General features: G+C 51.8%; 1 protein-coding gene across 2 annotated transcripts in view; it reads left to right on the top strand.

Annotated features, from left to right (window-relative positions):
• The first annotated feature begins 1620 nt into the window (after positions 1-1620).
• SHISA9 (shisa family member 9) overlaps positions 1621-25333 on the top strand; it is a 291935-nt gene continuing 268222 nt past the window's right edge. For both annotated transcript variants that reach the window (XM_060172953.1, XM_007529528.3), the window contains exons 1-2: positions 1621-2267; positions 18339-18466. In XM_060172953.1, coding sequence (XP_060028936.1) covers positions 1630-2267; positions 18339-18466 — 766 coding nt within the window. In that variant the 5' untranslated portion in view covers positions 1621-1629. The remainder of the gene's footprint in view (positions 2268-18338; positions 18467-25333) is intronic.

The following is a 25333-nucleotide window of genomic DNA, read 5'->3' as shown; positions in this document are numbered from 1 at the left end:
TTAGAATGGGGTCATTCTTTGCAAATCTTGAGCTAGACAGGAGGCAGTGTTTCTGCACAGGGAAGATGCGATTCCTCCCCACTCCCTCCCAAGCTGGGATAACCAGCAACCACAGCCCCCTCTCAGCCCCCCCCCCCCCCCGCCTGCCCATCAGGAGACCACTCCCTTGTCATCTTATCCCACTTGGTGGTTCTTGGCAAGGCTCCCCCAGAGAAGGCCCTGAGTGTAGTTGAAGGGAGAGGAGTCCCTGCAGATCGCCGGCCGCCTGCAAAGTGTATACTTAGTTAATGCAATTAAAAACAAAACGCAGGGGCGTGTGGAGATCTAAATCTGGTGTAGCAGCTTGGGTACCAATCCTGTTTTGGGGGCTACTGGAGTCAAATTCAAGCCGAGGAGAGGAAGCAGTGGGAGAGGGCCTCCCGAGGCTGGCTGGAATGGGCTCAGGGGAGAAAGAGAGAAAGAGAGGGTCGTTGTGGCACTGCTGGAAGGTGACCTGAGGAGGCTGGCAGCCCAGGGAGAGAGGCCGGGCTCCGTGGCCCTGGGTGAGGATGTCCAGGGGAGCATTTTGGATTGGGGGGGAGCGAAGGAGGGTGGCGGCGCCGTAGGGTACCCGGGAGCGGCTCTGCGGTGTGGCCTCCCGTGGAGCGTGGGGGACGCGGCGAGGGCTGGGGGAGGGGGACACAGAAAGTGGCGGGTCCCAGTGCTGTGCTTGCTGCCAGAGGCCAGAGGAGGGACCTTGGGGACGTGCTTGTGTAGCTTGGGGCGGTCCGCCTTCCCCTCTCCGTTTCTTCCTTCCCCTTCCTTCCCACCACCTCCTCGCGCCTAGGACCCAGGGGCATCCCAAGCCCTTCTCCCAGGGGCGCCAGGCCTCCCGCCGCGCCTGCTCCGCCCCGCACCTTGCTTTGGCCCCGGGGGAGGCGGACAGCCTGGGTAGGGGGTCTCAGTGGGACGCAGGGAGTTGCAGGGGCGAAAGAGGGAGAAGGGGACCGCGGGGGTCCAGGCGGTGCAGGAGTGTGAAAAACCGACCAGGTGCCCGGAGCACCTGCGGGTGGTGGGGCCGCGGTGATGGGGGCTGGGGGAGGGGGCTACCCGAGCGTTCAGTCTCCAAGTGGCGGTCACTCGAGTGCGTTCTCCCTACCCCACCGCCCCCCCCCCCCCGCTCCCTGGCCGGCAGGTGCTACAATGACCCCTGCGCACACACTACCCTGACCCCTGCGCACGCATCCCGAGGAACGCCGGGCTGGGCCCCCCCCACCCCCCCCCCCCCCGGCAGGTCCCGGGAGGGCGCCGACAAGCCTCCGCCGCCCTCTACCTGCCTGCAGCCCCCCGCCCCCCCTCCCGCGGGGCCGAACCAAATCCCCGCGCCCCCGCCCCCGGAGCCCCGCCCCCGCCCGCCCCCTCCCGCCGGCCTCCATTCCACAAGTGTCGCCGAGCCGCCCCGCGCACTCGGAGAGCTGCGGGCTGAGCGGGCGCGGGGCGCGGGGCGCGGGGAGCCAGCGACGCCCCGACCCGGCCCGCCCGCACCTGCGCGGCCCCCGCCCCGCCTCCCGCGCCGCTCCTCCCGCGGGCCGGGCCCCCGCTCGCTCGCGGGGCGGGGAGAGCGCGCACAGCTCCCGCGGCGGCCCCTGCATGTGCGGCCCGCGGCGGCCCGCAGCCCCCGGCAGCAGCGGCATCGGCGGCGGCTCCCGCGGCGCCCCGGCCGGGCCGGCAGACACGATGCGCCGCGTTCTGCGCTTGCTGCTCGGCTGCTGCCTGGCCGAGCTGGGCGCCCGCGTGTGCGGGGCGCAGGAGCGAGCGGGGCGCGGGCCGGGCGGGGCGCTGGTGCTGGCGGGCTCCAACCGCTCGCGGGCCGCCCCGGGGGAGCCGGGCCAGGAAGCTGGGGGCTCGGACGCGCCCCCCACGCGGGCGCCCACGCCGGACTCGTGCCGCGGCTACTTCGATGTCATGGGCCAGTGGGACCCGCCGTTCAACTGCAGCTCGGGCGACTTCATCTTCTGCTGCGGGACTTGTGGCTTCCGCTTCTGCTGCACCTTCAAGAAGCGGAGGCTTAACCAGAGCACCTGCACCAACTACGACACGCCGCTGTGGCTTAACACCGGCAAGCCCCCCGCGCGCAAGGACGACCCCCTGCACGACCCCACCAAGGACAAGACCAACCTCATCGTCTACATCATCTGCGGGGTGGTGGCCGTCATGGTGCTGGTCGGCATCTTCACCAAGCTGGGGCTGGAGAAGGCACACCGGCCCCAGCGGGAGCACATGTCCAGGTGGGCTCTCCTCCCTGGCCCCTCGTGGCCTGCCCTCGTGGCGCCGGCGTCCCGGCCTCTCCTCCCCCTCCGCTCGTACCCCGTGGCCCGGGCGCGCCCACCACGCCGGCCTCGCCTCTGTGGGCTGCGGCCACCTGGGCTCGAGGGGCGCCTGGTGTGGGGGGCGGCGGGCTGCCTAGGTGTCGCCTCCACCCTGGGGTGCGCGCTGCCTTGGCCCCGGGCACCCTTGGCCGCCCCCTCCTGCCGGGGGTGGAAACGCGCTGGGGTCTCGGTGTTGGAGAGCCCCTCTCCAAGTCTCATGGTATATGTTTTTTTTGGGGGGAAGGATGGGGGGTCCACCTCTTGCTTTGCAGCCTCCAGCCTGCAAGTAAACGGGGCCGAGAGCCCCGGCGAGAAGGGGGCGTGTGAGCCCGCGCGCGTGCAGGGGAGGCGGCGGCGAGCGAGTGTGAGCCTCCTGCGACTACGACTCCCAGGAAGGAGGCGAGGAGGTGGGGAGCCCGGAGGCGAGGAGGTGGGAGCCCGGGGAGGCAGAACAAAAGCTTTGCTTGCAGCGGCCGCCTGCCTCCCGCTCCCTCCGAGCTGAAAGTGGGGAGCTAAGCTGCGCCCCCTCCCCACCTTTCGCCCCTCTCTCCGCACCCCTGCCCTCTAGGGTCCTGGGCTGGGCGCGCGTGCAGCACCCCACCTCGGGGTCCCGGTGGCACCCCAGGGCTTGAGCCCCCCTCGGGCGCGCCCTCACCCCCCACACACCCAGATTAGCCAACTTTCGCGGTCGCCTCCTACATTATGCAAGTCCCAGCACGAGCAAGTCGCAGCAGATGGAAAAAGGCATTTGGGGATTAATGGGGCTCTTGGCCTTTTTTTTTGCAAGTCTTTAATGCGTTGCGCACAGCCTGGTAACTTTGGAGGCGAGGATTCTGCACCCCTCCCCCGCCCCGCCTCCCTTTCCAGGTAGAGGCCGAGGGTCGGCGCGCGCGCGGGGGGGGGCGGTAGTGGTCCGGGCTGGTGGGGGTTCAGGAGCCACAAGCACCCTGGGAGCTGGTGGAGGCCCAGGGGCGCAAGCCCGTGGGCTGCAGAGTCGCGTGTGTCGCCCCCCAAGCACTCCCCCCCACACCTCCGCCGCGTGTGAGTGCACGCGCTCCCGCGCCTGCCTCAAAAAAACCCGAACAAAGAGACCCACCAAAAATAGGCGAAGCACATCACTACCTCACTAGCTATTACTCCCTATTTATATGCGGAGTATCGGACTAGGGGAGGGGCTGAAGAGAGAGAGACGCAGAGAAGTTTGGGGGGTCTGGGTCTGCGGGAGGCGTGGCTGAAGACCCCGGTCTGGGAGACCCAGCCAGGAGCTTCCAGGGGCTTCTGGAAAGTGTGGAAGCAGAGCCTGGCCCCTCCCACCTCCCCGTGGGTCCCCAGGTGTTAGGGTCTTCAGGCACCTGCCAGGGCAGCTCCACTCTCTTCCACAGCCCCAGCCAGGGGTCAGAGTTCCAGTGAGGGCCGGATGCACCAGGGCTGGGAGTGAGGAGGGCAAGCTGCCCTGCACATTGGGGTGATTTCTCTGCTGTAAACCCCTTCCGCTGCAAAGCTGGGGTTGCGGTGGGAGGTCTCCAGGACCTAACCCTGGGCACAGAGGTAAGGAGGTGGTGCTAGCTTCAGGGTCCGGGGACATGGCTTTTCCTGGCGTAGATGCCTTCAGCTTCTGGGCCCTGCCTGCCCCCTTGCAGCTGGAGTGGGGGGGGGGGGGTGGAGGCAGTCACTGCAGCTGGACAGCTGGCTGCCACATTCTCCTGCAGGTGCCAGGAGGTCTGCTTGGAGGAGGTGGAGTCTGGGGAGGAGGGGTTAGTCTCAGGGATCTGAGCTTCCAGCTGGCATGGTACTCAGGGTGCAGTTGGGGAACTCCAGGATGGAGTAAAAAAGGGCACACTCCCAGGAGGAGAAAGGATAGCTGGTCACTGGGGCACTGTGAAGGGTCTGCCTGCCTCCCAGCCTGGGGCCAGTCTGCTTCCCCAAACCCCTCAGCCCCCCCACCCCCATCCTGGGCCTGGCCTCTTACTGTCATAGAGAGAACTGTTGTTTGCTTAGCTCTGTGTGTGTGTGTCACGGGCTGTGCACGTGCGTGTGTAAACACTCCTGCTCACAGCTACCCACGGGGGTGTTGCTGTTCCCCCTCCCAGAGGGGGAGGGGTGCCCAAGGTCATAGGGTCAGACAGTTTTGCACCCCCCCAACATACACACACTTAAGCCCTGTCTGGGAGCTGACAGGGAGCTCCCCCAGATGCACGTTCTGGAGTTACGTCCACAGGCTTTCTGAGTCACTGGCACTTAGCAGTCTTCCCAACCCCCCCATGATGGGGTGCACCATGGAGCAGACCCTGCTCAGCCTTGGGGGTTCAAGACTCCTTCTTGGGGCTGGAAGGATCATGTGATGGTGCCTTGGTACGTGTCTCTGAGTTCCTGCGGCGTTGGGTTCCCCCCACCCTCAATACCTTGCTTTTGCACTTAATCCTCTCTGATCCACTGCATCAGGGGGCGCTGGCTTTGGCCTGCAGGGCTGAGGGATGCTGGTGGGTGGAAGCTGGCATGCCCGGCTTGGCATCTGAGCCACAACTGACCCTAAGATGCCTTCTGGGTAGAACTCACTGGCTGGCTGCAGCCTCTGTGTTTTGTTTGGAGTTTCAAGACCCCACGAGATGGTTGGTCCCTTCTCCTCTTTCTCCCCCACAAACCCTTCCTTTGCTCACATGATAGTGGGCATCGTTTGGGCACATAGCAAGCAGGTGAGAGTGATGGTGCCTGTCCTGTTCTCTGGTCTGCGCTGGTCTGCGCTTCCCATGTGGGCACTGTTGCCAATGGAGCTGAATGCTTCTTCATGGGGGTGGGGAGTGGGGGGAGGTGGCTGTGCACTGTGGGTGCTTGGCAGCATCCCTGGTCTCTACCCACTAGGTGCCAGTAGCAACCACCCTGCACCCCAGTCGTGATGGAGAAACGTCCCCAGACTTGTCCAATTGTCACTTTGGGGCAGACTCGCCCTCCCCAGTGTGAATTAGTGGTGGAGATGGTACAATCACTGGTAACTTTCACGTTTGTTCTGATGCTGTTCTCTCTTTTCACGTCTTCCTTCCTGCCTCTGCCTATTTCTTTTTTCCCTCCATCCCTCCCTCCCTTCCCCCTCTTCTCATCTCTCTTTTCCCTTTGCTTTTTGACCTGAGCATTTGAAAAGAACATTCATTCATTCATCATCTTTTTAAAAAATAATTTTTAGTATTTTATTTATCTTGAATGAAAGAGAGATACAGAGAGATAGAGACTGACCAGAGCACTTCTGAGCTCTAGCAGATGGTGGTGCTGGGGATTGAACCTGAGGCTTTAGAGCTTCAGGCATGAAAATTGTTTGTATAACTATTTGCTGTCTCTCCAGCTCACAATTCAGTATATCTGTATCTATATATCTGTATCTACATCTATATCTATTTTTCTCTAGAGCACTGCCTAGCTCCTTTTAAGGTGCTGGGGATTGAACCTGGGAATTTGCAGCCTCGGACACGAGAAACTCTATGCAGAAGCATTATGCTGTCGACCCCTTGCCCCCACAATTCATCCTTTTGTTGTTGTTGTTGCCTCCAGGATTATCACTGGGGCTCTGGCAGTGCTCCTCAGGCCATTTTTTTTCCACTTTATTTTTTACTGGATAGGACAGAGAGAAATTGAGAGAGAAGGGGAAGACAGAGAGGGGGAGAGAAAGATAGACACTTGCAGACCTGCTTCACCACTTGTGAAGTGACTCCCCTGCTCGAACCGGGATCCTTATGCTAGTCCTTGCACTTTGTGCCACATGTGCTTAACCCACTGCACTACCATCTGGTCCCCTGGCCATAGTGTTTTAAAACCAATTTAGAAGCTATTGCAGACATGCAACAACTGGGAGGTTTGCACATAGAACCAGGTCTCTTGAGAAGTAGGTCAGCCTGGCAACTTGACATTTTCACAGGGTTCCCTTGCGGGGCTGACTCCCCCATCCCCCAGCCCAGTCCCCACTGCCTTAATAATTGTGTTACCTGAAGTCTTTGAGAGAGAGAGAGAGAGAGAGACAGAGAGAGACAGACAGACAGACACTGGTCAGGCTAATCTTGATATCGCGGGCTCCTGTCAGAAGATGGCCAGGGATGTAATTCATCTCAGTTCAGCCCCTGAATGGCTGTGTGACCTTGGGAAAATGACTCCCCCTCTCTGAGTCTGTAAAACAAAGGCAGGGATGCTCCTCTGTGTGAAGCCTGATTCAGATGGCGGGCTTAGAAAGCCCTGAGCATAGAGGCCCTGCTTGGTGGTTGCTACCCTTCTTCAGCATCCTTCTTCCCAGAAGAAGGATGAGACATTATTGGGGACCTCTCTGGGCTTTCATTAGCAGGGGGTGACCTCAGGAATGGGTGGCACTCTCTGTGCTCCACCCCCCCCCCCACAGAGGGGTGACCTTTTGCTGTTCAAGCTTTTTTGTCGTGGTCAGTAATTTTTATGTCTCTCTTCAGTGAGGTGGCCACTTCTGACAAGCTGTCTTTTCTGGGGCCCAGGTTGCTTTTTCCAAGAGGAGGAACAACCCTCCCCCTCACCCCCCACCAGCAAAGGAATTGAACTACAACCTCAGAAGGTCCCAGGCCAGAGCTCCCGTCCCTGACCATTAGGCTGTACTGCCACAGAGCACAGATCTGCAGCACTTAGAGCAGAGATCAGATGCGCTGCAGACACAGCCACATGTGGTCTGGGTTCAAGGAGCCATTGTGAGAGCGAACGAACGAGTCCGGGTGTGTTTTCTGTCTGTGCTTGGGCTGGGCCAACCCTCTGGGCAGAGATGCTGGTGAGTGACCTTAGGGCTGCCAGGCGCCTTGGAAGGTGTCCACACTTGGCTCTGGGAGGGACACAGGCTGTTCGTTACTTTGCCGACTTTCAAACCCAAGTACCAGAAACCCCAGGGACAGATTACACACAAGGCAGTGTCCTGGATGGTTTCTGAGAACACGTTTTGGAAGAACTGGAGCCCTTTGCAAACACTTGGATGGCATCTGGCGACAGATGTCCCTTATTCCCTGCACCTCCCCTTGTGTTTCCTCTTCTCATTCCATACTTGTGGTTCCCCGAGGGGCTCTTGCCTGGAGAAACTCTGGCATGCGTGACCTGCCGCTGGCTTTGCTGGCTGTATTTGCTGCTCTTTGGTCAGGGAATCCCAGCCTCTGCTCACTCAGTTTTTGGGGAGCAGAGGTGGGAAAGTGCATCCCTTACCCTGCAGGAGGGTCTGGCTTCAACTTCAGCCACCAGGGACAGCACCACGGAACCCGTATGGATGGTGGGTTTATAGTTTGGTGTCTCTCCTCTCACCTCTTTTTCCCCTCCATCCTTCTACTTCTTCTCCTTCTCCTCCTTCTCCTTCTTCGTTTAATTATCTTTATTTATTGGACAGACAGAAATCTAGAGAGGGAAGGGGGAGACAGAGAGGGAGAGAGGCAGAGAGACACCTGCAGCCCTGCTTCACTCACAAAGCTTTCCTCCTGCAGGTGGGGACCTGGGGCTCGAATCTGGGCTTTTGAACATTGTGACATGTTCCATCTCCTCCATCTTTCTAAAAGCACGGAGAATGAAAGGCTGGGGTTGGGAAGCCATTTGAGGGAGCCCCTGGTCTGTTGTCCCCTGACACCACACTGACAATGACAGGAAAAAGTATCAAGACACAGAGGAAGAAGGAGAGACAGAGAGAGACGTGTGTTTCTGAGAGCCAAGGCAGGTTTATTGAGCTAAAGCCTGAAAGGGACTGGCAGACCAAGGAGTCAGACTGGTAACCTCTTTTAGAGACCGGGAAGCTTTATGTTTGGGTGAAAATGGGGGAAAGGTGTGGGGGAGGGTCGTGTATACAGGAAGGGTGGGTGGTCACGTGGGTGGGTGGGAGGTCAGCCAGAGGGGGCTCCATTACATAAACTTAGGTCACTTTGTCCCTAGCCACTTCCTGCTTTTGTTTTGAGACAATGTCACAATGTCTCTTCTCTCCTGCTCTGGTTACATCTTATTTTTGCGGGGAGGTCTCTCAGAAACTGCGCTCGTTTTAGGCGTTAGCAGGGTGTCTTCCCTGTGTGGCTACCCCTCCAGAAAGTCTGCTCACACCCGCCTCACTCTTGAGGAATAAACAAGAGGAATAAATGGCTCAGGGCCCCTCTCCAAGCCTCTTGAGTCAGAAGGGACCTTTGACCTTGGGACTCAAAAGGCTTGGCACAGGATGCTAGCGCTCTGAGCTGTGTTCCAACTTGCTGGGGTCTTTCTGTTGCTCCCCACACATGGAGGGGAAGGCGGTGCGCCATTTTCTTGGGATTCCAGGAATGAGCTCTGGTCATTACTGCCTTGGAATGGATGATGGGCTTGGTGTAGACTTGCTTCATTTTAATATTTTGTTTTCAGTTGAATAGAGACTGGAAGCAAGAGGAAAGGGAGACAAGGAAGGAGCAGAGAAAGAGAGACACCAGCAGCACTGCTTCACTGCCCATGAAGCTTCCCTGAGCCCTGCAGGTGGAGGCTAGGGGCTTGAACCTGAGTCCTTGTGTATGGCAGTGTGTGTGCTCTGCTGGGCCACTGCTGAGGGGTTCTGTTTCTGGGTTTCCAGGCAGGAGCCAGGTCCTCTAACCCACCCAGTCCTGCACGTGGCTTTGTGGAGAGCAGTGGCAGGAGAATGACAGGCACAGTCCTCACTGTCCAGGGCTCCCCGTCAGATGGGGGCCACACCAGGAATCTGGGAGCCAATTCACTTAGTCCAACCTTGTGAAGTTGCCATCACACAGTCATCTGGGCCCTGACCAGTGGCTGCGTTTCAATAAGACTGTTTTGGAATGAATTAAGGAAACATTTCCTTCCTTCCTTCCTTCCTTCCTTCCTTCCTTCTTTCCTTCCTTCCTTCCTTAAATGTACTTTTAGGGGGCTGGTTGGTAGCGCAGTGGGTTAAGCACACATGGCACAAAGTGCAAGGACCAGTACTTGGTGAAGCAGGTCTGCAGGTGTCTATCTTTCTCTCCCCCTCTCTGTCTTCCTCTCCTCTCTCCATTTCTCTCTGTCCTATCCAACAACAGCAACAACCATAACAACAACAACAATAATAACAACAACGATAAACAATAGGGGCAACAAAAGGGAAAAAATAGCCTCCAGGGGGAGTGGATTTGTAGCGCAGGCACTGAGCTGCAGCAATAGCCCTGGAGACAAAAAGAAAAAAAAAAGAAAAATGTATTTTAATATTTTTAGTTATTTTTGGGTAGAGACAGAGATTGACAGGGAAAGGGGAGATAGAAAAAGACACAAAGAGATACCTACAGCCCTGCTTCACCACCTGTGAAGCTTCCCCTTGCAGGTGGGGAGCAGGGGCTTGAACTTGGGTCCTTGTGCCCTCTAATGCGTGTGCTTAATCAGGTGTGCCACCACCTGACCCCCACTTAAAATATATATACATATGTATGGTATTATGTATTTATTTATTATTGGATAGAGATAGAGAAATTGAGAGGGGGAAGGGAGAGTAGAGAGACTGAGAGACACCTGCAGCCCTGCATCACCACTCTTGAAGCTTTCCCCCTGCAGGTGAGACTGAGAATTTGAACCCATGTCCTTGTGCACTGTGATGTATGCGTTCTGCCAGGTATGCCACCACCTGGCCCTGTGTCTCTTTGTATCCCTCTCTTTCTTGTTTAGAAGATAGGATTAAACAAATCCAAATCTTTTTATTTTATTTATTATTGGCTAGAGACAGAGAGGAATTGAGAGGGGAGGGGGAGATAGAGAAGGAAAAAGACACAGAGACACCTGCAGTCCTGCTTCACCACTCTTGAAGCTTTCTCCCTGCAGGTGGGGACCAGGGGCTTGAACTCAGGTCCTTGCCTACTGCAGTGTGTGCGCTTAACCAGGTGCACCACTGCCTGCCTCGCATTCTCTCTCATTAAATAATTAAAATACTTAAAAAATGGGGGTCGGGCGGTGGCGCAGTGGGTTAAGCGCATGTGGCGCAAAGCGCAGGAACCGGCGTAAGGATCCCGGTTCGAGCCCCCGGCTCCCCACCTGCAGGGGAGTCGCTTCACAGGCGGTGAAGCAGGTCTGCAGGTGTCTGTCTTTCTCTCCCCTTCTCTGTCTTCCCCTCCTCTCTCCATTTCTCTCTGTCCTATCCAACAACGAATTGCGTCAACAAGGGCAATAATAATAACCACAACGAAGCTACAACAAGGGCAACAAAAGGAGGACAAAAATTGGCCTCCAGGAGCGGTGGATTCATGGTGCAGGCACCGAGCCCAGCAATAACCCTGGAGGAGGAAAAAAAAAAAACTTAAAAAATGTCCACCAGGAGCAGTGGATTCATAGTGCAGGCACCAAGCCCCAGTGATAACCCTGGAAGCAAAAATAAATGAATTAATAAAAAAGATATGCTATTTGGGGGAGGACCACACACACCACCTATGAATCCAGGTCCTACCTGTCTGCTGAAATGCAGCCCACTACAAAGGGGGTCCCCAAACTGCAGGGTTCTATCTGGCCAAATATCTGGACACCTTGTATGCCAGTCGGGTTGACACAGGAGTGTGAGGATGGCTGGATGAGCTTGGATCCTGGATCTTTTTAGATCTGCGGCAATTCATTTAGTGGGAGCCTGACCACGGTGAATCCACGGTTCCTGGCAGCCATTGCCTTCTCCTCTTCCCCCCTTTAAGTTATTATTATTTTTTATTTGATAGGACAGAGAAATTGAGAGAAGAGGGGGAGATAGATAGAGAGGGAGTGAGACAGAGAGACACCTGCAGGCCTGCTTCAGTGCTCCGGAGACCACCCCCTGCAGCTGGGGAGCACCCAGTCTGTGAGCAGCCTTGTAGAGTGCTTCCTGCTCGGTGCCCATCTGTGTCCTGTGTTTTCTTCCTTGTGTCCACACCAGCCAACAGCTTCGAGGTCCGTGCTGGAGCGCTTCTATGAACTGAAAGTTTAGACTGAGTTTAAGGTGAAAGAACGCATGATTTAAAAAAAAAAATTTTTTTTTATTATCTGTATTTTATTTACTGGATAGAGACAGCCAGAAATTGAGAGGAAAGGGGGTGAGAGAGAGGGAGAGACAGAGAGACACCTGTAACACTGCTTCACCACTTGCAAAGCTTTCCCCCTGCAGGTGGGGACTGGGGGCTTGAACCTGGTTCCTTGTGCACTGTAATATGTGCACTCAACCAGGTGTGCCACCACCTGGCCCCGGCATGATTTTTAAAATCTGTCACTCATCTTGATGACTCCCTGCCGTCCAGTCCACAGCTGGCAGCGGGAAGGCTGAAGTTCACCCTTCATGAGTGAACCCCACTCTGGACATCCCTCCTAAGGTTTTAGCTTTGGACCTGCTGGGGAGAGAGGCCTCACTGCACCAGCCTCGTGAGAAGCTGTTGTCTGGAAGGAGACTCTGCTGTCCTGTGCTCGCTCTGTCAGTCCATAGTCCACAGAGCAGCTGCAGTGGACACTCGGTCTGCTGAGTGACGCCTAGCTTTGTGAAGGCGAGGCCATATGTCTATCTGGTTATTTATTTGCTGTCAGCGCTGTCACTGGGACTCCCCACCTGCACAATCCCAACTGTCCCTTCAGCCTCTCTCTCTTTTAATTCCCGATAAGAGAATTAAAAGAGACAAAGTAAGAGAGATAAGAGACAAAGGGAGAGAGAGATATTTTTTATTTTTTTTAAAAAATATTTATTGGGGGAATTAATGATTCACAGTAAAATACAATAGTTTGTACATGTGTAACATTTCCACATGACAATATAACCCCCAGTAGGTCCTCTGCCATCATGTTCCAGTCCCTGAGAACCGCCCCCTCCACTCCAGAGTCTTCTCCTTTGGTGCAATTCACTGACTCCAGTCCAAGCTCTGCTTCGTGTTTTCCCTTTCCGTCCTTACTTTTCAACTTCTGTCTATGAGTGAGATCATCCCCTATTCATCTTTTTTTTCTGGATGATCTCACTTAACATGATTCGTTCAGGCTTCATCCAAAATGAGGTGAAAGATGTGAGGGCGATCTGGCTGCGACATCTGTCACCCCATTAATCGCCAGGGTTGATTCAGCCGATCTTGCTGGCTAGGCGGGTGTCCCCTTCCTCCCTCACCGCTCCATGTGCGTCCCTCCAGAAGCTGCACGCTGGGTCAAAGAGGGCAGCCTTCCCCGAATAGAGATGGACCGGTCTTCAGTGGAGGGTATAAGAGTAGCTGCGCTCCCCTGCTAGAACCTCCAAACAAGCTCTCGAGATGAGGTGAAGAAGGTGAATGAGAGAGAGATTCTTTTGAACATCTGGGTATTTTGGAACTTAGTAGTGGAGTTGAGGGGAGCAGAGCTCTTTAGAGAAGCTGCTGCAAGTTCTGGCTTTTTAGATTTTTTTCTTTTATTATTTAAGATCTTTTGTTTATTATTGGATAGAGGTCGATAGAAATGGAGGGGAGGGAGAGAGAAACACCTGTTTCACCACTTATGAATCTTTCTCTCTACAAGTGGGGACCAGGGGCTTAACCCAGGTCCTCGCACACTGTAATATGTGCACGTAACCAGGTGCACCACCACCTGGCCTCCACTTCTGGCTTTTTATTTTTATTTATTTATTATTATTTTAAAAATTTATTTTCCTTTTTGTTGCCCTTGTCTGTTACTGTTATTGTAGTTATTACTGCTGTTGTTATTGATGTTGTCGTTGTTGGATAGGACAGAGAGAAATGGAGAGAGGAGGGGAAGACAGAGAGGGGGAGAGAAAGATAGACACCTGCAGACCTGCTTCATCGCCTGTGAAGAGACTCCCCTGCAGGTGGGGAGCTGGGGGCTCGAACCAGGATCCTTAAGCCGGTCCTTGTGCTTCGTGCCACGTGCGTTTAACCCGATGTGTTTTTTTTTAAGATTTTTATTTTTATTTATTGGATAGAGACAGCCATATATCAAGAGGGAAGTGGGTGACAGAGAGGGAGAGCGACATAGAGACACATGCAGCCCTGCTTTACTACTTGCAAAGCTTTTCTCCTGCAGGTGGGGGCTGGGGACTGAAGCCTAGGTCCTTGTGCATTGTAATATGTGCACTCACTCAACCCGGCACACCACCGCCCAGCCCCAGTTCTTGCTTAGTACATGAAAAAAAAAAACACAGGGTTTTTAATACTTAAATTTAATATTATTATTTTCTATAAGCTGTTTTATTTAATTTAATTTTTTTTTAATTTAAAAAATATATATTTATTCCCTTTTGTTGCCTTTGTTATTTTATTGTTGTAGTTATTATTGTTGTCGTCATTGTTGGATAGGAGAGAGAGAAATGGAGAGAGGAGGGGAAGACAGAGAGGGGGAGAGAAAGAGAGACACCTGCAGACCTGCTTCACCGCCTGTGAAGCGGCCCCCCTGCAGGTGGGGAGCCGGGGGCTCAAACTGGGATCCTTATGCCGGTCCTTGTGCCTTGCACCACCTGTGCTTAGCCCACTGTGCTACTACCCCACTCCCCTTAATTTATTATTTATTGAATAGAGACAGAGAAATCAAGAGAGAAGCGAGGTTGCACAGAGGGAGAGACAGAGAGACACCTGCAGTTACACTTCACCACTCATGAAGCACTTCCCTTGCAGGTGGGGGCCGGGGCTTGTGTCCCTGGGTCCTTGTGTGCTGTAATATGTGTGTTCAGCCAGGCCCATCCCCCAGACACACAATTTCTATTCAATTCCACAGGGGTTCATAGAATCACTAGAGCTTGTGATGGTGAAGAACCATTTGAGGGTGAAAAGGGCCTATTGGCTTTGGAAAGTCTTGGATTATCAGCTGCCCTTGGGCTGAGGCATCCCTTCTGGAAGTCTCAGTCCCCTGTGCAAGTGCTCATGGGGTGGGAGCCATCACCCTGATTCAGACGCTTGGCTGCTCTCTGAGTCTCCCCTCTGGGTGGGTTTGCTCAGCTGTTTTTCTCTCTGTTATGTGACGGTCCAGGCCCCCACAGCTTTCCACTTCTTATCTGCTACATGCAAGCTTTCCTGGCCTTCTGACTTGTTCCTCAAATACTAAGCCGTCTTCTGGCCCCTGCCTGGAATGTTGTTTCTGTTTTCTTTCCAGCTCCTCTGCACCATGATGTTAGCCCTGTGGTGGGGCTTGCTAATCACCCCCCTATCATACCTCCTCTCCCACTCTGTTTATCTAGCATTGAAACAGTCTCCACACCAGTGTTTTTTTTTTTTTTTAAGTATCCTCATAAAGCCTATCACCATTGCAACTCATTCTAGAAAGTTCTCACCAGCCTGAAAAGAGCCCCTCACATGTTAACAGTCCTTCCACCTCCCTGCTCTAAGACACAGTCTACGAGGGCTGGCCGGGTGGTGGCATACTTGCTTAAGAGCACATGACGCTCTGTGCAAGGACTCTTGTGAAGACCTGGGTTCAAGGCCCTGCTCTTCACCTGCAGTGGCAATGCTTTGCAAGTGGTGAAGCAGATCTGCAGGTGTCTCTCTTTCTCTGTCTCCCCCCCTCAATTTCTCTGGCCTGTCCAATAAAATGGAAACAATGAAAATAACTGTCAGGAGTAGTGGATCTATCGTGCTGGCAACCAGTGATAATCCTGGAGGCAGGGGGAGAGGGAGGGAGAGAGGCTGACTGACTGACTGACTGCTTGCTTCCTGTCTCTGTGGATTCACTTGCTCTCAACATTTCCCAGAAATGAAAATCATACAGTATCTGACTTGTTTTTCACTTGGTATCATGTTTCAAAGTTTTACCCATGGTGTGTCCTGTGGCAGAAATTCACTCTTCCTGGCTGAATACTATTCCACCCCATGCAGCCCCTTTCTGTCTGTCCTCTCACCATTAGACTGGGGCTGTGTCCGGTTTGAGGCACTCATGTGTCCTACGCTGCCTTAAACCGGACACAGCCCCAGTCTATCACTTGTTTTGCGTAGCACTTGCCTGTTTGTGGAACATGCCTGGTCTGTCTGCTGCAGGCAGGCAGTGACCTTGTGCCTCCTGTTGTGTCCTTGGATGACACCTGGCATGTGTGGAGCATATTGGCTGAGTGAGAGAGTGAGTGAATGAGTGAATGAGTGAATGAACAAGCGAGTGTGTGTCTGAACTGTGTGTGTCTTCACAGGCTCTGGCTCTGTCGGTAGTGCACTGGACCTCCTGGGAGGCTGACTCACGTCTCCCCTCTGCCAGTTCTTGTCCCCTTATGCCATGGCCCCAGGGACAGCTCCTCAGCAGAGTCGGGTCTCTATTATCCTTGCCCCCCTTTCGGGGTCTCCAGCTTGGAGGCCAGGAAGTCTAACAGGGAGGGCTGTGAACGCAGAGACTGCGGGGTTGGGAGGCTCTGCAATTAGTTTCACATCTGAAAACATTTCTGGGTGATGCTGCTGTGACTGGCGGCCAAGCATGGTTTGGGCACCCCCTTTGTAGTGGGCTGCATTTCAGCAGACAGGTGGGACCTGGGTTCATAGGTGGTGTGTGTGGTCCTCCCCCAGACAGCGTATCTTTTTTATTCATTTATTTTGTTTCCAGGGTTATCTCTGGGGCTTGGTGCCTGCACTATGAATCCACTGTTTCTGGTGGACATTTTTTTGTTGTTGTTGTTGAGTTTTTGGGTAGGACAGAGAGAAACTGAGAGAGGACAGGGAGGAAGAGAGGGAGAGAGAAAGACATCTGTGGACCTGCTTTACTACCTGTGAAGCGACCCCTATGCAGGTGGGGAGCCGGGGGCTTGAACTGGGACCCTTATGCCGGGCCTTTGTCCTTTGTATTATGTGCGTTGTGCCACTGCTGTCCCCCTCTCTCTGTTTATCTCCATCTCTGTCTCTTCTCCCCTCTCGTTTCTCTGTCCTATCACATAAAGAAAAAGAAAAGGACAAAGGAAAAAAAAAACAGGTGCCAGGAGTGGTGGATTCATCCTGTGGGCACTGAGTGCCAGCAGCAACACTGGTGGCAATAAATAAATTACTTTAAAAATTAATTTAAAAAGAAGGGCTGGTGGTGGTGCACCCAGTTAAGCTCATACATTACCATTGTGAGGACCTGAGTTTGAGCCCCTGCTCCCCATATGCAGGGGGAAGCTTCACAGGTCTGCAGGTGTCTCTTTTCTCTCTCTCTCTCTCTCTCTCACTATCTCTCCCTCTCCTCTCAGTTTCTCTGTGTCCTATAAAAATAGAACAAAATGCAAAACCAAAAAAATGGCCGCCAAGGGTGGAGGCTTGGTCATGCAGGCACCAAGCCCTAGCAATAGCCTTGTCAGCAATAAGATAATAATGATAATGATAATAGTGATAATAATGGTGATGATGAAAGAATGTGACTATTTGGAGATAGACTGTGGCTAGTTAGCATGTAGGCATGCTGGAGTGGGGTGGGTTCCTAACCCCACATGGTCAGTGTCCCCCAGGAAGACGGTGCACACCCCCACCCCCACAGTGCAGGGAGGCTGCTCTGTTAGACAGTGGACACCTAGGGTCTCCACCCAGTCACCTGAAACCTGGGAGCAAGAATGAAGAGTTTCCTGCTAACATCTTGGTTTTAGACTCCCAGCTTCCAGAGCCAGGAAAGAAGCCATTTCTACTGTTTTTTTTTTTTTTTTTTTGCCTCCAGGGCTATCACTGGGACTCCAAATCCACTGCTCCTGGAGGCTATTTTTTCCCCTTTTTGTTGCCCTTTTTGTTTATAGTTGTTGTTATTGCTGTTGTCATTGTTGGATAGGACAGAGAAAAATTGAGAGGGGGGAAGACGGGGAGAGAAAGATAGACACCTGCAGACCTGCTTCACCACTTGTGAAGTGACCTCCCTTGATGTTGGGGAGCCAAGGGCTCGAACCAGGATCCTTACCCAGTCCTTGTGCTTCGTACCATGTACGCTTAATCCCCTGTGCCACTGCTTGTCCCCCTCCCCACTACTGTTTCATGCCACCTGGCTAGTGTGGGGCCTGCTGTTTTAGTAGCCAGAGGGAATGAACACAGTCTCTTAACACTTCTCAACTCCTTTCCAAAAGAAGCAGAAAAAAATGTGATACAGGGGCTGAGCGGTGGCATACCCAGTTAAGTGCACATAGTATTAAGCTCAAGGATCTAGGTTCAAGCCCCCAGCTGCCCACCTGCAGGTGGGAGGACACTTCACAGGCGGTGAAGCAGGTCTGCAGGTGTCTGTCTTCCTCTCTCCCCCCTCTGTCATCCCCTCCTCTCTCCATTTCTCTCTGTTCTAGCCAATAAAATAAGTGTCCATGAGGAGAAGTGGATTGGTAGTCCCGGCACCAAGCCCCAGTGATAACCCTGGACACACACACACACACACACACACACCCACACCCACACACACGTACGACACTAACGGTGGCCTGCTGACAATGTCAGGAATGCCACAGAGCAATGTTCTGAGTTTTAAGCCAAAATGCAGATGGCGCCCCATCTTCCATTCTTCCCCTCTGCCTCTAACTCTTGCTAAGGGGGGCAGAGCAGGAGTGTGGAGGTCTCGCTCACAACCAGCCCCCCTCTGCACACTGGGCAGGGTCGCCCCCAGAGAACAGATTCGGGTTCAAATCCCTGTGCTAGGATTTCCGTCCTGTGCGATCTTGAGCAGGTGAACACACCTCTCTGAGCCTCTGTGGACTCATCTGCAGAGAGAGGGAGACTCCTCATAAGGCACGGGGCTTAGCTGTGGCATTGTGAGTATACGGCCCGGCGTGTTAAGTACTCAGTAAGTGGCAGCTGTTGTTACCGTACTGGGCCATTCCTTCATCTAGAGCCCCTGCCCCCCAGGTTAGACTTAAGAAAGGATGAACTCTGTGGGGTGTAGACACGTCACATGCACGCTCCCAACTACTTCCTGAGGTCATCAGGCCACAGTTGTTGTGGGACGCTTGAGGACTATTGTGGATGTGATATCTCTCATTGCCATCATCTACCGACCCCCCTCCTTTTCTCCCTCAGTGTCCTCCCCCACTCCACCGCTGGCTTGGTGGCTCCATGGAGTAGCGGGCCTTGGCTTTGCTTCACCAGCTTGGTGCTCGGTGCTGATCCTTGGTGTCTGAGAGAAACTGATTCAAACCCTTTCTTCCTGCAGGGCCCTTGCAGATGTCATGAGACCACAGGGTCAGTGTAACACCGACCACATGGAGAGAGACCTCAACATCGTGGTCCACGTCCAGCACTATGAGAACATGGATGCCAGAACTCCTATAAATAATCTGCGTAAGTAGCCACCCCATCTGTGTCTGCAGTGCTGTGGGGCCTGGTCCAACAGCGGCTGCTCTGCCAGACCCTGTGCGGAGCTCCTTCTTATTGATTTGTTGTTTTGTTTTCTCTGCTGGCGGGGGGGGGGTTTGCTGGGCTTGGCATCACTGGTTTTCACTTGGTTGGTTTCTCTGTTGAAGCGTGAACATCTTAGTTTAGGCTTACTGTGGTTGGTTTCTTCTGCTTGTCACCTCAGACCATTTGGCCAATTCATGTTGGTTGGACTGTGTATCAGCTCATCTTGGTTGGGTCGTTAGGCAGCCAATGGGTCACTCAGTTGGTTCATTTTGGGTAATCTCTTCTTAGCCAGCGACACATTTTGTTGGATCGTCTTGACTGGGTATAGTCTTTGGCCACCGCCAGCGTGATCTGATCAGCGGGCAACTACCGAATGGGGAACCTATACACCTGTTGCCTTATTTGTCTGCTCCCTGGGGTGGACCAGTTGTGTGACTTTTCCATGAAGAGCTACAAGGTCAGGTGCGTCAGATATGTTTCTCCTCATGAGCTAGAACTTCACGGCCAGAAGGTACAAACTATTGTTTACGTGTGTGGGGGGGTGTTGAGTTTTGGTGATACTGCTCTGGGGTGTGCATGTGTGATTCTATTCCATTGTTCTGCTGGGGCAGGAAAGAAAAAAGAAAGGAAAAGAACGCTGATTCTGCTGTTGTGTTTCAGTAGGTATTCTGTAGCTGATTGGGTGTACTTGGGGAATCGTGGTATGCTCCCAGATATATATATATATATATATATATATATATATATATATATATTTTTTTTTTTTCCCTTGATTTCTAAAGGTCTGTCTATACAACATACATTCTGGAGTTGATGCACCGACTAATGGCAGTGGGGAAAAACAAGACTTTCGTTTTTGACAACAGTGTGCTACTGTGGTTATTCCCAGCAATTATGTTTTCAAGTAACCCCCACATCAAAGTAATGTGGAGGGCTTGGTTTAAAATCACAAAAGCCAGACAATTGAAAGGATGCATTTAGTTGTGGCTAGAGGCTCTTTAAAAACAGCAACAGAGCTGGCACTGTACATTTTTTTTTTCCCTAGTCTGGGCCGCCTCTTCCGAAGCTCTGGCAGGAGGGGCATTGGTGTTTTATTTGCTGAGTCATAGTTTTGGATGGCTTGGCTGCAAATGTTTCTGCCTGATGAGTAGAGGCAAAAGCCTGAGGGACTGGACATGCATGACGCAGCTCTCTGATGACATGTGGGGATGGTTTATTTCCCTGGGCCTCTGTAATACTGTGGCATGTTGGCAAAGCCTGCGTTTCCACAGTTTGAAAATGAGTCCCTATAAAAAGAGCTCCTTGGGCTCCTCTGGGTGAGAGGATTTGACATCACTTATTTGTGAACAGGGACAGGAAATGAGCTGAGAAACAGGCACATTGTAGAGCAAGATCACCTGGCAGTTGGAAGTTCTCTGGCCAAATCCCACAGCCTGAAAGGGATGAGAAATTCACACCTGGTCTGGTGGACCCAGCGGTGGTGCACATGGTTAAGTGCTCACATCACAGTGTACAAGGAGCCAGGTTCAAGCCCTCACTTCCCACCTGCAGGGAGAAGGCTTCATGAGCGGTGAAGCAGGGCTGCAGGTATCTCTTTGCTTCTTTCTCTCTCTATCTCCCCCTCCCATATCAGTTTCTCTCTGTCTGTATCCAATATAAATTAAAACAATATAATAAACATATATTTAGAAATTGTACCAGGGGATGACAGAGGACCTAGTGGGGGTTGTATTATATGAAAGCTGAGAAATGTTATGCATGTACAAACTATTGTATTTACTGTCAAATGTAAACCATTAATTCCGCAATAAAGAAATAAAAAAAAAGATAAAAAATGTACCAGGTCTGATGTGGCACTGGCTTTGATGGCAACAAGTACCCTTCCTTCCTTCCTTCCTTCCTTCCCTCCTTCCTTTATTATTTTTTTTTTTGGTTTAGTTTTTTTTTTTAAATTGATTTAATAATGACTGACAAGATTATAGGATAAGAGGGGTACAATTCCATGCAGTTTCCACCACCAGAGTTCCATATCCCATCCCCTCCATTGGAAGCTTTCCTATTCTTTATCCCTCTGGGAGTATGGACCCAGGGTCATTATGGGACACAGAAGGTGGAAGGTCTGGCTTCTGTAATTGCTTCTCCACTGGACATAGGTGTTGGCAGGTTGATCCGTACCCCCAGCCTGTTTCTATCTTTCCCTGGTGGACCAGAGCTCTAGAGGTTTGAGAATCCAGGACACACTAGTGAGGTCATTTGCCCAGGAAGGTCAGGTTGGTGTCATGGTAGCATCTGCAACTCGGTGGCTAAAAAGCACTAAGATCTAAAGCAGAGGGGAGTCGGGCTGTAGCGCAGCGGGCTAAGCGCAGGTGGCGCAAAGCACAAGGACCGGCATAAGGATCCTGGTTCGAACCCCAGCTCCCCACCTGCAGGGGAGTCGCTTCACAGGCGGTGAAGCAGGTCTGCAGGTGTCTATGTTTCTCTCCTCCTCTCTGTCTTCCCCTCCTCTCTCCATTTCTCTCTGTCCTATCTGACAACGACAACAACAATAATATCTACAACAATAAAACAACAAGGGCAACAAAAGGGAATAAATAAATAAAATAAATATAAAAAACCATTGTTTAAAAAAAAAAGATCTAAAGCAGAACAAATTGTTTAGTAATCAAGAACCTCAAGGTAAGAATAGAACAGATGAGATTTGGGGTGTCCATTTTGGAAGTCTATTTTAGGTATATTCCAAGGGTCTCATTCATACTTTCTTCTCTATGGTGCTGGGATCTATGCTGGACCTGGGTGTTTGTGGGTCCGGAACTTTGGAAGCGGTGAACTTGGTCACGGGGTAGAGTAGCAGTGGGGCTGGGTCTCTGGCTTGAACAGGGGCTGTGGCTTCTTTTTCATTCTTTGTTTTAATCAGAGCACTGCTTCGTTCTACCTTATAGTGGTGTGTGGTATTGAACTTGGGACTTTGGAGCCTCAGGCATGAGAGTCTTTTTGTATAACCATTATGCTATCTACCCCTGCCCTAGTCTCCAGTGAATTTCAACCTTTTGGATGGTTTTGGAATCAGCACTGGATGGGAACAGAGAACTCAGCTGAAGTTCCCTGTGTCATATCCCTTCAGGTGGGCAGGGTGGGAAGCCTAGGAGCCTACATGAATCTTGCTTAAATATAGACCTTTCATGTACATCCCTGAGAGGTTCGGTCTCTTCTGATAAGCAAACATGGTGTGTTTGTGACTCTTGCTTTTTTTTTTTTCTGCTTTATCATTGTTGTGATTATTATTATTGTTGGTGTTGTTGCTGCCGTTGGATAGGACAGAGAGAAATGGAGAGAGGAGGGGAAGACAGAGAGGAGGAGAGAAAGACAAGACACCTCCAGACTTGCTTCACCACCTGTGAAGTGACTCCCCTGCAAGTGGGGAGTCGGGGGCTTGAACCAGGATCCTTAAGTCGGCCCTTGCGCTTCGCACCACGTGTGCTACCGCCCAACTCCGGACTCTTGCTTTTTAACTGAGCTCTCTGTTTTGTTATGTTGTGTCCTCAATAGCATGGCCTCGGTCGACCATTGGTTCACAAAGCTTTGGGAGCACGGCGCCACACCTCCCGCTTGTGTGTAGACATCACTGCACCCACCTCGTAAATTCTAGACCCCTCATGAAATCAGATTGAGCCCTTGTATACTATCCTCCTATCCCCTGCCACGGCCGCTGACTGTCCATTCCATTTTCCACAGGGTCTAAGACTCACTTGTTAATGGAAAAAAAAAATTTCTCTTCAAAAAACTTTTTTTAAATTATCTTTTTAAAAAAATATTTATTTAATTATTTTCCCTTTGGTTGCCCTTATTTTTTATTGTTGTAGTTATTATTGTTGTTAGTGATGTCATCGCTGTTGGATAGGACAGAGAGAAATGGAGAGAGAAGGGGAAGGCAGAGAGGAGGAGAGAAAGACAGACACCTGCAGACCTGCTTCACCGCCTGTGAAGTGACTCCCCTGCAGGTGGGGAGCCGGGGGCTTGAACTAGGATCCTTACGTAGGTTCTTGTGCTTTTTGCCACATGCATTTAACCCGCTGCACTACCGCCGGACTCCCTTTAATTACCTTTTTTTTTTTTTTATCTACTAGATAGAGGCAGTCAGAAATCAAGAGGGACATGGGAGACAGAGAGTGAGAGAGACAGAGAGACACCTGCAGCCCTGACTCACCACTTGTAAAGCTTTCCTCCTGCAAGTGGGGACTGGGGGCCCTGACCTGAGTCCTTGCACATTGTAACATGTGCCCTCAACCAGGTGTGCCACCACTTACCCCCCCAAGTTCTCTTTATTTATTTATTTAAAAATCTATTTTAATTTTGGTTTTCTTATATCTAATAGGAAAGAGAGGAATTGTGAGGGGAGGGGGGATAGAGAGACACTTGCAGCACTGTTTCATCATTCATGACGCTTCCTTCCTGCAGGCGGGGACCAGGATGGGGGCTCAAACTCAGATCCATGTGCAGAGTAATGTAACGTATGCCCTTTTGTGCAACTGCCTGGTCCCAATATGTATTCTTTCAAAAAATATTTTATTTACTTACTTTGAATAGAGACAGAGAGAAATTGACAGGGGAGAGAGAGATAGAGTGGGACAGAGACAGAGAGACATCTGCAGACCTGCTTCACCACTTGTGAAGCTTCCCCCCTGCAGGTGGGGGCTGGGGGCTTGAACCTGGGTCCTTGCGCACTGTAGTGTATGTGCCTTACTAGGTGTGCCAGCACCCAGCCCTCTTTTTTTTTTTTAATGGAGGCAGAGAGAAGCTGAGAGGAGAGGAAAAGAGAGAGGAGAGAGAGAGAGAGAGAGAGCAAGAGAGACACCTGCAGTATTGCTTCACTACTTGTAATACTGACCCCCCTGCAGGTGGAGACCGGGGCCTTGAACCCCATCGCCTTGCACTGTAACATGTGCACTCTGCGAGGTTCACCACAGCTCGATCACACAAGGTTTATTTTTGTTGTGGCTTATTAGTTCACTGGCTTTGGTTTTTTATGGTCCTCAGATGGGAGAAATTGTCTTTGACTTTCTGATCGATTTTGCTGAGCACAGTCACCCCAGACTACATCCATGACATCACAGAGGGCAGGAGTTCATCTTGGTGAAATAACTGAGGAGCAGTGTTCCCCAGTGTCTGTGCTGTAGTAACTACTACTCCTTCTTCTTCTTCTTCTTCTTCTTCTTCTTCTTCTCCTTCTCCTTCTCCCTCTCCCTCTCCCTCTCCCTCTCCCTCTCCCTCTCCCTCTCCCTCTCCCTCTCCCTCTCCCTCTCCCTCTCCCTCTCCCCCTCCTCCTTCTTCTTTTTCCCAATCTTTGTTTACTAGATAGAGACAGCCAGAAATGGAGAGGGAACGGGGTAACAGAGGAGGAGAGATACAGAGAGACACCTGCAGCCCTGCTTCACCACTTGTGAAGCTTTCCCCCTGCAGGTGGGGACCAGGGGCTGGAACCTGGGTCCTTGTGCACTGTAGCGTGTGCACTGAACCAGGTGCGCCACCGCCCAGCCCCGCTGCAGCTTCTTTATCCCATTAGATGATGCTCGTTTTCAGTCCGTGTTTGTGCCTCAGAACTCAGTGGTCTTTCCTACCCAGGAAAACAAACAAACATGTCAGAATATTCCACTGGGTAGAATTATTGACACATGCAAGCTACAGGGGTGGAATTCTTGGTGCTGACTGATTTATTTTATTTTATTTTATTTATATATTATTGGATAAAGACAGGGAGAAATTGAGGGGGGGAGATAGAGAGGGAAAGAGAAAGAGAGACACCTGTAGCCCTGCTTCACCACTCGTGAAGCTTTCCCCCTGCAGGTGGGAACTGGGGGCTTGAACCCTGAACCTGGTTCCTTGCACACTGTCATGTGAGTGAGTGCTCAACCAGATACAGCACTGCCTGGCCCCTGCAAACTGAATTTTTTTTTTACACTTATTTATTTATTTTCCCTTTTGATGCCCTTGTTTTATATTGTTGTTGTAGTTATTGTTGTTGTAGTTATTGATGCCATTGTTGTTAGATAGGTCAGAGAGAAATGGAGAGAGGAGGGGAAGACAGAGGGGGAGAGAAAGATAGATACCTGCAGACCTGCTTCACCGCCTGTGAAGCGACTCCCCTGCAGGTGGGGAGCCGGGGGATTGAACCAGGATCCTTAAGCTGGTCCTTGAGCTTCGCACCACGTGAGCTTAACCGGCTGTATTTTTAATTTTTTTAAGATTTTAATTTTTGTTAACTTATTGGATAGAGACAGCCATATATCAAGAGGGAAGTGGGTGATAGAGAGGGAGAGAGACATAGAGACACCTGCAGCCCTGCTTTACCACTTGCAAAACTTTTCCCCTGCAGGTGTAGAGCAGGGGGCTCGAACCCGGATCCTCACTCCCCCTGTGTGCTTTGCACCACCTGTGCTTAACCAACTGCGCTAACGCCTGACTCCCTGATTATATATACATACATATATATATATATATATATATATATTTTAACAAGAAATGCTGCCAGTGTTAATTCTGTATAATCCTATTAGTTTGACCCAATCCTTATCTCCTCATATCCTTAGGAGTATGCTGAAAATAAGAAGCAGTTGTATCTTAATTGAGATTCCAAACTCATTAGTGGGTAATATATAGTAATAAGGTTCCTTGTAATGACTTTCTATCTTATTGACTCAGACCAGCTCTTTATATGTTGTAGACACAGAAAAGACATGTGTGTCCAGAAGGTTTGACTTGGGAATTTAATGAGCAGACTGTACTAAGTGATTGATATTGGTCCGTTTTTAG

Source organism: Erinaceus europaeus, chromosome 15 (genome assembly GCF_950295315.1).
Source record: "Erinaceus europaeus chromosome 15, mEriEur2.1, whole genome shotgun sequence".
Classification (NCBI taxonomy): Eukaryota; Metazoa; Chordata; class Mammalia; order Eulipotyphla; family Erinaceidae; genus Erinaceus; species Erinaceus europaeus.
This window is presented reverse-complemented; position numbering and strand designations above follow the sequence as displayed.